Genomic DNA, 16201 nt, shown 5'->3' with positions numbered 1-16201 from the left:
TAACTAAAAATTATGGATTGTTGGCCATTTGGCTTCAGGTTTGATTAAATGTTTTGGCATCAAATTAAAAATGGTGACAAATTGACCATTTATGTACCCCTGATGACTTGGTGCATCTCACACCATTATAATATAATATTTTAGTTTTATCTCGGTTTTTAATTATGTCAAGATCATTTATCTAACTGCCCATACATCAACTACGTACCAGGTTGGGTCGGTCAAGACTTCTTTGCCGTCAAAACTGAAGACACGGGGTTTTTGTGCGAAGACTCCACCTGAGCCTGAGAAGGCCTCGCTCCAAGCGTTGAACAACACCTCGCCCTGTAGGGAAATACAAGTGCTCAGTACATGTGGTAGACAATAAACTGAAAAAATAGCTCCAGAAAATGAAGCATTAAGTAATGTTTGTTTTTAATCTCAACATAGAGTGAATAATATCCATTACAGCATCAAAAGTATAAACTTAATGTATTCAAAGTCGGAAATTTCTCCTGTCCCTTACCTTAAGATTAACAACCGGGAGATCTCTGTCGGAATATCTGACAATGGAATCGAGGTTTTGGACACGGGATGTGAGGAGAGCTCTGAAGGTGCCTTTCAGTCCCGCCCTCCTGGCCTGTCTGTAGCAGGCGTAGTCAGCTCCCCGCACCCCATGCATGTCTCCAGTGAATGGCTCATTCAGCGCTGCTAGCCGTAACTGCATAAAACATAATCTTGTTAAAGAAAAATATTCTCTCCAGGGGATTAATCAATAGCTCATTCTAACTCTTCCTTTATCAACAACTTTGATGCTTCGTTCTCCTCCCCAGACTAGAGCGGCCACATGTATCATCTTTCCCAACACCAAAACCACTTCCCTTCCCCACACGGTCGATGATAATCACTTTAATTCCACAGTTAATGGATACTCCATTTGGGTGTCATGTGTAAACAATTAATTTTCTCTACACAAGCGATCGATTTTTGTGTGCTTCTGTGGAGTTATATTTATGAAAAACAAAATATGCGTGAAATTTACTTACCATATGAGGAAATCCTCGCTGTGGCAGCAGTAGAGAATAAGGAAGGTAAGTAAGGTAAGTACTAGAATTTAATCTATATATATAAAACAAAGAAGTATGTCTGTGCGTTTGTTTGTTTGTATGTCCGCAAGAGAATCTCGGAAACTACTTTACCGATCTGTAGTGATGATGGATGATGTTATATGTAGTGATGATGGATGATGTTATATGTAGTGATGATGGATGGTGTTATATGTAGTGATGATGGGTGGTGTTATATGTAGTGATGATGGATGGTGTTATATGTAGTGATGATGGATGGTGTTATATGTAGTGATGATGGATGATGTTATATGTAGTGATGATGGATGATGTTATAATGTAGTGATGATGGATGATGTTATATGTAAAGATGATGGATGGTGTTATATGTAGTGATGATGGATGATGTTATATGTAGTGATGATGGATGATGTTATATGTAGTGATGATGGATGATGTTATATGTAGTGATGATGGATGGTGTTATATGTAGTGATGATGGATGATGTTATATGTAGTGATGATGGATGGTGTTATATGTAGTGATGATCTATATCTATATAAAACAAAGAAGTCTGTATGTTTGTCTGTGTGTCCGCACAAGAATCTCGGAAACTACTTTACCGATCTGTAGTGATGATGGATGGTGTTATATGTAGTGATGATGGATGGTGTTATATGTAGTGATGGTGGATGATGTTATATATTGAATATGAAAAGTATCCCTCTGTTGTCATTGACAACATGATTAAGAAATGTGAATACTGCAGTGCAAAGAAGTACAAAGGAGAATCTACTCTCATGGGAAAGTACGACTGTCAAATTTGGAAAAACCACCACAACTATTGAAGACTCTTATGCTGGGAACAACTCCAGAGTCAAAACTCTTCTTGGAAAATATACGGAAGTACAAGTCATGCTTGCAGATGACATCCTTTGGAGCTACCAGAGTAATTCGTGAGCACGGATACATGCCCGCATTCAAAGTCCAGGGTCAAGAGTATCACAAAGCAGGATCCCTCTTACCATTGGAAGATGAGCAGGCAAAGTTCCTCCAAATCTACTTCATGGGAGATCATGAAAAGCAGACTACTATCAGGTATGGCAACATTCAAGGTGTCAGACATGACATTGTCCTATCTATCCAAGAAATGCTTCATGAGCGCAACACGTATGTACAGTCATTTAAAAATGCCCTGGAAAACATGCCTTCTGACGAGTACAAAGTCAGGATCAAAGCAGACACCTTAATGCACTACAGTGAGACAATGTGGAGCCTCCCGGAGGGTGGCGTCTTACCGTGGCCTAGCGAAAGAGCCGCCCGGGGGGGCGGCGATTCCGCTAGTTAGTTAATATAAATCAACCTCTATTAGAAAACAAAAATAAATATTCATTCAAAACAACTTTTGAAACACAAATTTTGCATGGGATGGATTTTAAGAGTAACCCTATATTAAATAAATAAAATAACCATTAGAGCAAAATAATTTTAACTGCATATTTTTAAGTAAAGTCACTGTGGTATTGACTGAACGAGGCCAAGAAGCCAACATTATTACTTGGCTATGATAAACACATGTGCAGGATGGACCTGGAATGTGCTTAAGAGTAATCCTATATCAAACCATCTGTTTCCCTACTGTAATTTCCTTTCTTTTAATCACTAACTCATATCTATATTGTCAGTGTTATAACTATAGGATACCAAGCACGACAAACAAAAGAAATAAAAGTTTGAAGGTCGCAAGTTGTCATGCATAACGAATATAAAGAAGTATCTCTTTCCGCAGAAGGTGGTAAACCTATGAAACAGTTTACCAGGGGCTAGATACTCAAAAGGATTATATTTTATAATATTGTATCGCACAATTTCCATATTGCATAAACAGTAGAGCATATGCCTTCCAAGCTACGATAAACCTCATTAAAGGTGTTTTATCAGAGAATACTGCAGAAAGTAAGTTTCATATTTTATTTCAATGGAAATAATATTAAAAGATAAAATCTAATCAGTTAAAAATTATCTTATTATCAGCTGTGTTTGTTTATACTTTTACTGGATTAGCCCACCAGAGCACAGGTCAATGACCCACATCAGGGCCTAGGGGCGAAATAATAAAATAATAATAATAATAATAATAATAATAATAATAATAATAATAATAATAATAATAATGTAATAATAATAATAAATGCAAATTATTAAATTTTTTAATAAATATTAAATAAAAATGTATAATAATAATAATAATAATAATAATAATAATAATAATAATAATAATAATAATAATAATAATAATAATAATAATAATAATAATAATAATAATAATAATAAAAAAATAAAAAAATTATCAATATTTAGAAACGATATATGTATGTTGTGTTGTCAAAGTAGGGGAAACAATTGAAACATATTCGGACTAACAACACTCCTAACAATCTTGAATTGGCCCTTTAATCGATGATTCTTTCTGGGTTAATGGGGCTGGAGTATGTGAAAGTATATAGGATTTTAGTAGTGAAACCCAATTGTCAGTTCTGTATTTATTGAGAAACTATCTCATGTACAGTTCCAAGTTTATATCACAGTAACTTAATCACTGTTGGTGTGAGGTGTTGAGTAAGAGTGCCTGTAATACCCGTAGAGGGAGAACGGTAATATACGTCTTCCCTCGAGGGAAGACGGAACCATCCACGATGGCTCTCAATAACGTCTTCCTGTTGTCAAGGATATCAAACTACTGCTGCAAGAAGTGGCCAGAGAGCCGGCTACTTAATACCTTAGCTCAGCACTAAGTGACACGACTTCCCATGGGCACACCTTATCACGTGCTCTAAACATACTACCTCATAGCTAGTGGAAAGTTACAGAGGATGATAGAGTATATAAATCAAATGTAATTAACCCATTTATATAAATACTTCTACCTATAAGACAGAGGCTAGTTCAATTATTTATAACAATATTTCAGATCACTTCCCAGTTTTTGCAATGTATAAAACAGCCACAAGATCTGAAAGTCACAATAAAATACAGAGACTACTGCGCCGACAACATGCTACTTTTTTAAAACAACTTAATGAATGCTAAGTGGGATCTTGTCTATGCCTCCGACAACCCTAACGTGATCTGCTGAAACTTCTCTTGCATATTCAATGCTTGCTTTGACAAATGCTTCCCCCTCATGACTAAGTTAGTAAAAACTGTATCTCCAAACCCTATATTACAAGTGAAATCAAGGCAATGATATAAGAAAAACACAAACGCCAAAGAAAGTTTGCCAACAGACCCATAACTTTCGGTGACGCTTACCGAAGTATCAGAAATAGAGTAAGGGGTACGACCCATCGCTCCTGAGGTAAAGTAAGGTGAGGATTTGGGATAATCTTCTTGATTATCTAGAGTCCACTGATATTATTTCTCATTTTCCCCTCGTTTAGTGATCATTTCACTAAGTGATATGGTTTTCAGGAATGCATCCTGATCACTGAACGAGGGATACCTGTATTTGTTTTGTATCATTCTCACTGAGGAAGATAAAATGCTGAAATGTAAGCTAATAAAACTCCTCTTGCATTCTGTTTTTCCTTACCACCGCAATTGACTCATGCACTGCTTGCTTCCTTTCGCGTTCAGCTACCGCCGCTGGCAAGCCCTTGTGGCGAACAGGAAGCAACTTGTGTAAGTCTTCTACTGCCAGTACACAGCCTCTTACACCATCACGACTGCTGCTGTACCTCCTCGTGGCAACACACGGTAACTGGGTGCCTCGTGGGCCCAGGGTAGACCAGCAGGGGATCTCGGAGCAACAGTGGGCCCCAGACGGCGGCGCATAGGCCTACTAGCATGTGGACACGTCCTGGCACCTAGCAATCACTGCCCCTCTGCCTTGCGGATTAACCTTGGTAGGTATACGGCTGTAACAGCACTTTTGCTTTATACAAATATTAACCCAAATGAATAACACCAAGTTATTCACCAAGTTATTCACAAAGTGATTCACCATGTTATTCAAGATTTTAGATAACTTGGCTTGCATCTCTCTCAACGGTCGAGCCAGAATCAGCTGATTCAGTAAACACTGCTTGCTTGCTACCACTCTCTCATGGCCAAGAGAGGAGCAATCCACTTCATCTCGCTAGACAGGGAAGTTCACACTTAATTTAAGTGTTATCTCAAAGTGTTATTCATAACTCTTCCCTGGAGAAAATTCATAAAATATTTTCTCAGATTATATCTGTGTATATACCTGGTACTTAATAAACAGAAAATGCCAAGAAGTGTTTACATCAAACCCTGCCTCTCAAGGAGTTCCAGAACTTAATTAAAACAATTAGTGTGATACCAAAACAGCTATCACACTTGGTGGCAGTGGAGGGATGAATACTATAAACTAGTTCAGTACCCAAAAACAATAATGAAGAACATAAGAACAAAAGAAAATAAGGAGTCTGCAATAGGCCGATTGTCCTGTGCATGGCAGCTCCTGTCGAGAGTAACAACCACTCTCTATCGTCCATGAAACTATCCAGCCTCCTTTTAAAACTTCCCAGTGTCCCACCACTTACTACGAAGTTGCTAAGCTTGTTCCACTCGTCTACCACCCTATATGTGAACCAGTTTCTTCCTATCTCCCCCCTAAACCGAAACTTATGCAACGAGTCCTATCCTGCTCGAATAATATAAGTACTTTATCTATATCTCCTTTATTGATTGCTTTCACTTAATTAAATAGGTCTATCATATCTCCCTGCACTCTTCATCTTTCTAGGGAATGCAAGTTTAGTTTGTTTAATCTATCTTGATAAGGAAGGTTTCTAAATCCCGGAATCATTATCGTCATTCTTCACTGCACCAACTCCAGTGAATTGCTATCCATTCTATAATAAGGGTACCAGAACTGAAGAGCATAATCAAGGTGCGGCCTGACTAGCGCAAGATATAATTGTAATATGACCTCAGCACCCTTATTACTTACACTTCTAGATATAAAACCTAATACTCTGTTTGCCTTATTTCGAACATTAACACACTGTTTTCTAGGCCGAAGGTCTGGGCTTACAAGTACCCCTAAGTTTCTTTCACAAGTCGACTCCTCTAGTTTGACGTTGTTAAGGCTGTATACATTGACAGTATTTGTTCTTCCAATATAAGTACGCTGCACTTGCTGGTGTTGAATTCCATTTGCCATTTCTGACCACTCCTGCAGTTTATTTAAATCCTCACGTAGTGCATTTGAATCCTGCCCTGAATTAATCTGCCACCCTATTTTGGTGTCATCCACAAACTTGCGTATGTCACTGCTGATCCCAGTATCTAGATCGTTTATGTAGATTATAAACATGAGCGGGCCCAGTACTGACCCCTGGGGAACCCCACTAGTTACACAGCCCCACTCAGATTTAACACCATCTACGCTGACCCTCTGTGTTCTATCTGTGAGCCATGACTTTATCCAATTTAAAACTTTCCCCTCGATACCATGAGCCTTAACTTTTCTTAGAAGCCGCTGATGTGGTACTCTGTCAAGTACTTTACAAAAGTCTAAGACTCTAAGTAAATAACATCGTAATATTTGTTATTATCTACTACCTCATAGACTTACCTAAAAAACGTCAGCATATTTGTTAGACAAGATTTTCCATTTGTAAATCCATGTTGGTAGCAGATTAATTTGCTTTTCTCTAAATGCGATCGGATGCTATTTGCTATAATAAATGATTCAAGAAATTTCCCAACTACTGACGTCAAACCAATCGGCCGGTAAGTTGGCGCTATTGCTCTGTCTCCCTTTTTGAATATGGGTACTACATTTGCCTGTTTCCACAAGTCTGGCACAACTCCCGTGTCTAATGATTTTGTAAATAAGTTTACGAGGGGTCCGCTAATCTGTTCCTTACACTCTTTCCAAACTCGAGACAAAATTTCATCGGCCCTGGGGATTTTGTCTTCTTTAATTTATTTATCTTCTTAAGAACATCCTATTTTCTGATAGTGATATCCTTTAGTTTCTCTTCTTCATTTCCGCTAAATATCAGTTCTACCTCTGGCGTTTCCTCGTGAATTTCTTCTGTGAAAACTGATAAGAATTAGCTGTTTAATGCTTTGCTTATTTCTTCACTATTATAGATCACTTCCCCTCTCTCTGACTTTAAAGGCCCCACTTTGTCCTTGGCCTTTGTCCTATATACCTGGAAAAATCCCTTGGGATTCGCCTTGGATTTTCTTGCTATCCTGATTTCGTAGTTCCAGTTTACATTCCTTACATTTTACTTAGCATTCCTAGATAGTTCATTATACCTATCACTGAGATCCTCCTCCCCTCCCTTTAATTTCTTATAAATTCCTTTCTTTATTCCTGTGTCATGTTTAAGTTCTTTGGTCATCCACCTTGGCTCATTCTTATTTTACCTAATTTTTCTGTATCCTATATTTTGTTCCTGTGCTTTACGTAATATATTCCTACTGGAGACTGACCTGACCGTTCCCAGGTGACCTCACCTAGGTACCTTCTTAGCCCCTCATAATCCGCCGATCGAAAGTCTGGGACTTTGACCATATTGTTATTATTTTTGTCTTCCCAATTTAGGGTAAACCTGTTTTCTCTGTGATCACTGTTCCCTAGTTCTTCCCCTATTGTGATATCTCTGATAATATTTCCTTTATTTGTTAATACTAGGTTTAATATATTGTCACCTCTAGTAGGTTCTGTAGTTAGTTGTTTTAAAAAAAATCCTTTACTGCGTCTAGGAAGTCTTCAGATTCATAGTCACCTTTAATGTTGTCCCAGTCAATATTTCTAAAGTTGAAATCCTCTATAATGCACAGGTTGTTGTATCTTGCTGCCCTACTCATTTCCTGCCATATGGGCTGAGCTGCTCCCGAGCCTGTAAATCACTCCCATAATTAGTTTTTCTCTTCCTTCCGCAATTTATACCCATTTAGACTCGCTTCCTGTTTCACCCTTTATTGTATTATTAACAAAACATTTTAATGTATCCCTGACGGAGAGTGCGACCCCTTACCCCTTCCTACCTTCCCGGTCCTTGTGAAAAAAGTTTTACCCTTTTATGTGATACTCTGATAAAAAGTTATTGCTCGCCAGATTCACCCAAGTTTCGGTGATTGCTATGACGTCTACTTTCTCGGTACATGCAACAGAAAATTATTGATGAGCCAAGTGACACAAGTGACACTCCAGGTGAATCATCACACAAAGCGTTTTCAAGAAAAATAAGTGGACAATGGTTATAAACACTTGCAAAACGTGTACACAGAAATCCAGTGGTAACAAAGACAATATAAATACCTGCTGATATAGCAGCCAAATCCCCCAGCACCAGCTCACAGCTCATGGTCACCCGAGTGGAGCCGACATCTACCAAGCCTACTGCTGATCCCAGTATCTATATCGCTTATGTAGATTATGAACATGAGTGGGCCCAGTACTGACCCGTGGGGAACCCCACTAGTTACACAGCCCCACTCAGATTTAACACCATCTACGCTGACCCTCTATGTTCTATCTGTGAGCCATGATTTTATCCAATTTAAAACTTTCCTCTCGATTCCATGAGCTTTAACTTTTCTTAGAAGCTGCTGATGTGGTACTCTGTCAAATGTTTTACTAAAGTCTAAGTAAATAACATCGTACTCTTTGTCATTATCTACTACCTCGAAGACTTTCCTAAAAAACGTCAGCAGATTTGTTAGACAAGATTTTCCCTTTGTAAACCCATGTTGAGAGTCGTAAATTTATTTGTTTTTCTCTAAATGCGATCGGATGCTATTTACTATAATTGATTCAAGAAATTTCCCAACTACTGACGGCAAACTAATCGGCCGGTAATTTGGCGCTACTGCTCTGTCTCCCTTTTTGAATATGGGTACGTGATTGCTATGACGTCTACTTTCTCGGTACATGCAACAGAAAATTATTGATGAGCCAAGTGACACAAGTGACACAAGTGACACTCGAAGTGAATCATCAAAGAAAGTGTTTTCAAGAAAAATAAGTGGACAATGCTTATAAACACTTGCAAAACGTGTACACAGAAATCCAGTCGTAACAAAGACAATATAAATACCTACTGATATAGCAGTCAAATCCCCCAGCACCAGCTCACAACTCATGGCCACCCGAGTGGAGCGGACATCTACCGAGCCTACCCGAGTGTTGTCTTAGTGTCCCAGCTATCAAACGGCCAACCAACAAGCAGCCAGCACAACAACACAGGAGTACTAGGGAGGTTGTCAATGTGGTTCCAGACAAGCAGGCAGCCTCTAGCTTAAACAATCATTCCTCTTCAGTGCGCAAGAAAGGTCAGCCCCAGGTTGATCACCGCAAAAAAAAGGTTAGCCCCCAGGTTGATCACTGTAAGACGCGTGACGTCATCCTTCCCAGAGTAGGACGTCTTCGACTTCTGACGTCACTACTTGGCGTCGAAACTCTACTGATTCTTCTGTCAGGTAGATCACAAACAATAATTGTTTTGCAGACTACACAAAGACAAGTGAACTTTCAGAAGTCTTCACACGTAATCAATATAAAATAAACTATATGCACAACGGCCTAGAAGTAAAACTAAATAAACACATTTATAAACTAAAAGAGGACTCACACAAAGTATGTATACTTTTAATACTTTTAATTCTCTTTCTCTTCATTTCTCATTATAAATACTTTTGCATTACTCCTTGAGTGGACAACTTAGTGGCTGTTATGCTGAAAGTGGAGTGATACATATCCCTATTTAAAGACCCTCTTCCAAAAAAATTGGGTTTCAAACAGGAAATTAGTGACTCAGATTCAGATAGTCAGTCCTCGACAGACTCACAGTAGCTAGCTGCAATTACTAGTGAAGTCTTACCACAAATTACCCTAATACAGTTAACCCCCCACTGACTCCTTATCGAGCTGTGAAAATTTCATAGATTCTCAGTTCGAGGACTTACACAGTAGACAACTTAGGACAGGTAACACCCATTACCTTTACCTGTTAACAATGCTATTGCTTTAACTAACATAGCAAAAATGGCAACAGGTGGTTCTACTAACCCACAGACCTCATCTGGCTATTAAACTGTAAAAATATTTCCAAATAACATCAAGGTACAATAATTTACTGCAGAAGATGTAGATTATAATGCCTTAACATTTTTGCGTAAGTGCGAAGATGTAATGCGAAACAATGATGTTACTAACGATGGGGATAAAATCTCTTATGTCCGAAACAACGTTTAGAAACCATTTCATATCTTTTTTCGGGTCAGGAACAAAAGGAGGCGCCGCTCATTTGTATTTTCAAGATGGCAGAGCATACAAGTACCAGTGTGTTTGCTCACGACGCACAAGAAGCACAGGCTTTCGCCGGACACACTATGATGGATCTCAAAACTTACATGATATCCTCAAATTGGTTTGATGAAGGAGGAAAATTAACTAGGAAAAATTTCTTCAAGATCATTGAGTTACAACAGTTTATCATAGTGCTACAAGAAACTACATGCAAGGCAGCCACAAAGAATGATTATAAACTTGAGACTGAGCTTGTAGATTACGTGGAGAAAATTACTGAGCGGGTGGAAACTACTCATAGGGCTCTGTAAGTAGCACCCGTAACCAGTTTTAAGGAACAACCACAAACTACCGCAGGAACCAAACCGAAAAAGGCACCTTTTTGCAAAATCTACAAATGTAAGGGACATGCACGCTGCAAGATCAAGGGGAAAGATCCTCCCTGAATTTACGGGAACTGTAAATTCACTTGGCACTGTTTCCCCTTTTCCTGTGTGGTTTTTATCAAGATTTATGTTGTCCACGTTTCCATTGTGGATCTGCATGATATATATATATATATATATATATATATATATATATATATATATATATATATATATGTACACTAGCGGAATCGCCGCCCTCCGGGAGGCTCCACATTGTCTCACTGTAGTGCATTAGGGTGTCTGCTTTGATCCTGACTTTGTACACGTCAAAAGGCATGTTTTCCAGGGCATTTTTAAATGACTATACATACGTGTTGCGCTCATCTAGCATTTCTTGGATAGATAAGTAGATTTGGAGGAACTTTGCCTGCTCATCTTCCAGTGGTAAGAGGGATCCTGCTTTGTGATAGACTTGACCCTGGACTTTGAATGTGGGCATGTATCCGTGCTCACGAACTACTCTGGTAGCTCCAAAGGATGTCACCTGGAAGCATGAATTGTACTTCCGTATATTTTCCAAGAAGTGTTTTGACTCTGGAGTTGTTCCCAGCATGAGAGTCTTCAATGGTTGTGGTAGTTTTTCCAAATTTGGCAGTCGTGCTTTCCCATGAGAGCAGCACAGTCCAGCAGATTCTCCTTTGTACGTCTTTGCACTGCAGTATTCACATTTCTTATCCATGTTGCCAATGACAACAGAGGAATACTTTTCATATTCTATATATAACATCATCCATCATCACTACATATAACACCATCCATCATCACTACATATAACACCATCCATCATCACTACAGATAGGTAAAGTAGTTTCCGAGATTTTCGTGCGGACACACAGACAGACAGACTTCTTTGTTTTATATAGATATAGATCATCGCTACATATAATACCACCCATCATCACTACATATAACATCATCTATCATCACTACACATAACACCACCCATCATCACTACATATAACACCACCCATCATCACTACATATAACACCATCCATCATCACTACATATAACACCATCCATCATCATTATATATAACAACATCCATCATCACTACATATAACATCATCCATCATCACCACAAATAACATCATACATCATCACTACATATAACACCATCCATCATCACTTCATATAACACCATCCATCATCACTACATATAACACCACCCATCATCACTACATATAACAACTTCCATCATCACTACGTATAACATCATCCATCATCACTACATATAACACCATCCATCATCATCACTTCATATAACATCATCCATCATCACTACAGATCGGTAAAGTAGGTTCCGAGATTCTCGTGCGGACAGACAAACACACATACTTCTTTGTTTTATATATATATATATATATATATATATATATATATATATATATATATATATATATATATATATATATATATATATATATATATATATATATATTTATATATATGGCAGTGGCGCTGGCTGGTAGCGAGAAGATGCTAGTTGTAAGCTGATTTAATTGCGGGTCCCACGGAGAAGCACGCAGACATACGGGCGACCTTTTTTTCACCCGGATTTCCCAGGATACAGACAGCCGCGTGCCACACATGCGTGTAGAAAAAACCGCTGAGATTGGCACCAAGCCGACATTACACGACACCACAGCTAAGGAGTGTATATGTTACCCATTTTTTTTCGAAATCGGTTATTTTGCAAAATTACTGGCATGTAAATTGGTAATTCTGCAAAGTAACTTAAAAAGAGGTTAACTAAAGTTAAAAAAACAACAGGACCACTTTACTGTGTATCAATCTACAAGAGCCATCATAACCTAACCTAACCTAACCTAACCTAACCTTTCACGTAACTTAACCATAAGGTTAGGTTATTTTAGGTTGTCTGTAAGTTATTTTGGAAAATTGCCAATATGAATGCCGGTAATTTTGCAAAATAAACGATTTTGCAAAAAAAAAAAAAAAAAACTAACCTATACAATGTTTGGGGAACAGTTGCATAAAATGCGAGAAACTAAATCTCTTTTCTAACTTGGGTAAGATACACCTGGTTGTGCGGTGACCTGACCTAACTGGTCAGGATTAACTCTGTCGCTCTCCCTCTCATATACAGTAAATGGGAGAGGTTGCCCTGGATGCAGCATGAGTGAAATGAAATGTTGATGGGTTCTGGGAGACAGAATTTCCCATGGTGCTAGTGCGTACTGTATGTAGGTTATGTATCTATGCTACTGTGCCGACTAGCAACCTTGTAAATAAGCTACTGTGCCGAGTAGCATTTATATATGTAATTACGTGGCAACACTGCACGTGTTATGTGGCAACATTGCTCCGAGGCTGCCATATGGCAAGGCAGTCTCAGTCTGACTCTGTGGGCCATGCATGGCACACGCTAGTCACTACTTGTATTTCTCCTATCCGTTAATAAATGGACTTCAGTGTTACCCGGTGTTTCCCTACCCATCACTGCCTTCTTCAGGGAACACTTGGAACCTTCATGGTGCAGTGAGTAGGATCTGTGGACTTACAAGTGTGTGAACAATGGACAGTTAGCCGGTGATGTGCGACTGCCGGCGATGTGAGCGCGTCGACTCTCAGTGTGTTGTGTTGTGTTGCGTTGTGTTTCGCCGCGACGTGCAGTGTTGCGCCGTCACAGTGCGTTTTAGTGACGGTGGCAGTGTTAGTGTCAGTGTATTAGTGTGTCTAGAGCTGAGAGTTGAGCATTGGCCTGTCTTTTGTGGTACCCATGGAGCACGCAGGCGTACACCCTTCTCGTGTGACATCCGGGGAAAAACTAACGTTCTCACCTTCTCGGCGGCTCCAGCCCACGATGCTCTCTGAGACACACACACACAAACACACACACGCATGCATGCACGCACTCACGGACAGAACAGTGGACTCTGCGTTATTTCTGCGCAGTTTATGTCATATATATGTGGTTCGAGCTGATGAGGCGCCACTTTATATACTAAACAGCTCAGTTCAAGCATACTAAGATGGGCGGTAAGAAGGGACAACGTCAAGATGGGAGACACGACTCCCCACCACCTTCTCCTCTACCGGGCACAGATGGAGCTTCTGCGCCCTTCGCCCCTCATCCTTCACCTACAGCGACGGACATTGCCACAATTCTGAGGTGGATGGACGACAGGGACGAAAGACGCAGAGAAATGGAACTTCAGAGGGAGGAGATACGAAGAGAGGAGGAAAAGGCACGCTTTGATGCAATATTGGCGACCCTGGCGCTAACCCACCTTCCCTCACTTGCGCACCAAAGCGCCAGTACCCTCCCTCCTCCACCACACCAGCGTCCTCCAGGCACTCTTGCTACTCCACCAGTTCCCAAGGCATCTGTTCAACCACCACCCGCCCTCTTCACCAGACGTCACGTTTCAGCTTTTTCGTGAGTGGAGGCGGCGGTGGACAGATTACTCCACGATGGTGGACCTTGACAGCATGCCTCCAAACAAACAGCTCATCCAACTGCTGATGTGTTTGTCGCTGGAGACCCAGAGAGTTTTGGAGCACACGTTGCAAGTGCCTCCCGATTCTACCTCTTCAGTGACGGATGTGCTCGACCTTTTTGCAGGAGCACGTTTAGGGTCGGAATAATGAGGCTTTGCATCGCCGCGCCTTCACCAGCTGCAAGCAGGCGGAGAATGAATCCTTTGACGACTTTTTTGTACGTTTGAAGAGTTTGTCGGAGGAGATCGACGTCTGCAAGGCGCACAGCCGGGAATGTGAGGAAGCCTGGATCAAGCACGGGATCTTGACAGGTGTCAGGCAAGAAGAGGTGGTGTAGCGACTCATTCCCCTGGACGCTTCCTCCACACTCCAGGTGGTAGTGACTGAATGTCGGTCATACGATGCCACCAAGTCCGCCACCTCTGCCTTAAGGGCCCCACCTGCTGTGAGAGCTATCTCACAGTACAAGAAGGGTAAGAAGGCGGCCAACAACGTGAAGGCTGCCGCACGTTCTTCCACGCCTCCGCCTAGTGCTTCCTGTGGCAGCTGTGGAAAGCTGCATGGCCCCAAGACATGCCCGGCCGCCGACGCGCTGTGTCGTGGATGTGACCGTAAGGGCCACTGGTTTAACACAGACAGGTGCCCTGCACGAGGCCACAAGTGTCAGGCCTGCGGTCGCTATGGACACTACGACAAGTGCTGCCGCCAACCCAAGCTCAAAAGCCCGAGACGAGGAGGAAAGCAGCGCACTTCCCTCGGGGTGGTTTGCACGCAGCCCCCTTCAGATGGCCCTTGCAGCCCCAAGCAGCAGCTGAGTCACATCAGGAGGGTGGAATCGACCACACGCCCTAGGGCTACCCCTTCCCCTACCATCCGCGTCGCTGTCACACACGGTGATGTGTCGGGTCACATCGAGGTGATACCGGACACCAGCGCTGATACTACGGTGATAGGCCTGAAGCACCTCCAGAAACTGGGCCTCACCAAACGCGGCCTGGGACCACCGCCGCAGCTGCAGTACTACAATGTGGACGGTTCCCAGATGCCGGACGCTGTGGGCTCCTTTCAAGCGGAGATCACTTACGGCGGCAGGTCGTGTCACAGATGGATCGACGTGCAGCCTACTCTCGCTACACCCTTGTTGTCGTGGGAGCACTGCAAGGAGTTAGGCATGGTGCCCAGAGACTTTCCTGAGCAGATCCCAGCTGCTTGGTATACCGCCAGCGGGGTGCGTGAATCAACGAGCGACGCGCCTGGCGCTGCCGCACAGAGCTGCCCAGAACCCCTGTCCACTCCCGCCCCGCCTCCACCCAAGTCACGGCTGCTTCCTCTTCACAGCGAGACGTCTCCTTCAGCCGCAAGGGTCTACTTCCTGAAGGAGTACTCGGATGTGCTGGTGCCAAGTAGCATTTATATATGTAATTACGTGGCAACACTGCACGTGTTATGTGGCAACATTGCCCCGACGCTGCCATATGACAAGGCAGTCTCAGTCTGACTCTGTGGGCCGTGCATGGCACACGCTAGTCACTACTTGTATTTCTCCTATCCGTTAATAAATGGACTTCAGTGTTACCAGGTGTTTCCCTACCCATCACTGCCTTCTTCAGTGAACAGTTGGAACCTTCACTGTATGCCCGCCGTGTATCGGTGCGGATTCTTCTATTAGGTACCTCTAGTTCTCTTCAACTATGGGTGTATGTGGTTTGTCTAACCAAGTCCTGTTGTGAAGTCAACAACCCTGATGGTTGATATTACACTCTGGACTTGGGAGTGCTTTTTAAAAGATTGTTTGGTGCTATACATGTAGTATAATTTGTCTGTAATGACGTATTCTGGACCAGTGTTATTGAGCACGGTTACGGGTATGGTGGAGAAAGCACGCATGAGCCGAGAAGTAAAGTAATAAGAATATGTGGGTAAACAGCCCCCTGACGAGTCGTGAGCGGTATAGCAGTTCTCACA

General features: G+C 41.5%; 1 protein-coding gene across 7 annotated transcripts in view; it reads right to left on the bottom strand.

Annotated features, from left to right (window-relative positions):
• The window catches only part of LOC121866116 (collagen alpha-1(I) chain-like), a gene marked incomplete at its 5' end in the record, with an annotated part of 111075 nt that overhangs the window by 7295 nt on the left and 87579 nt on the right, over positions 1-16201 (bottom strand). For 6 of the 7 annotated variants that reach the window (XM_042365713.1, XM_042365719.1, XM_042365744.1 and 3 more), the window contains 3 exon segments: positions 209-324; positions 506-700; positions 1026-1043. In XM_042365713.1, the coding sequence (XP_042221647.1) occupies positions 209-324; positions 506-700; positions 1026-1043 (329 nt within the window). 7 annotated transcript variants of the gene reach the window in all.

This window comes from Homarus americanus, unplaced genomic scaffold, assembly GCF_018991925.1.
Source record: "Homarus americanus isolate GMGI-L3 unplaced genomic scaffold, GMGI_Hamer_2.0 scaffold32583, whole genome shotgun sequence".
NCBI lineage: Eukaryota > Metazoa > Arthropoda > Malacostraca > Decapoda > Nephropidae > Homarus > Homarus americanus.
Note: the sequence above shows the minus strand (reverse complement) of the source record. Positions and strands in the feature narration are given on the sequence as shown.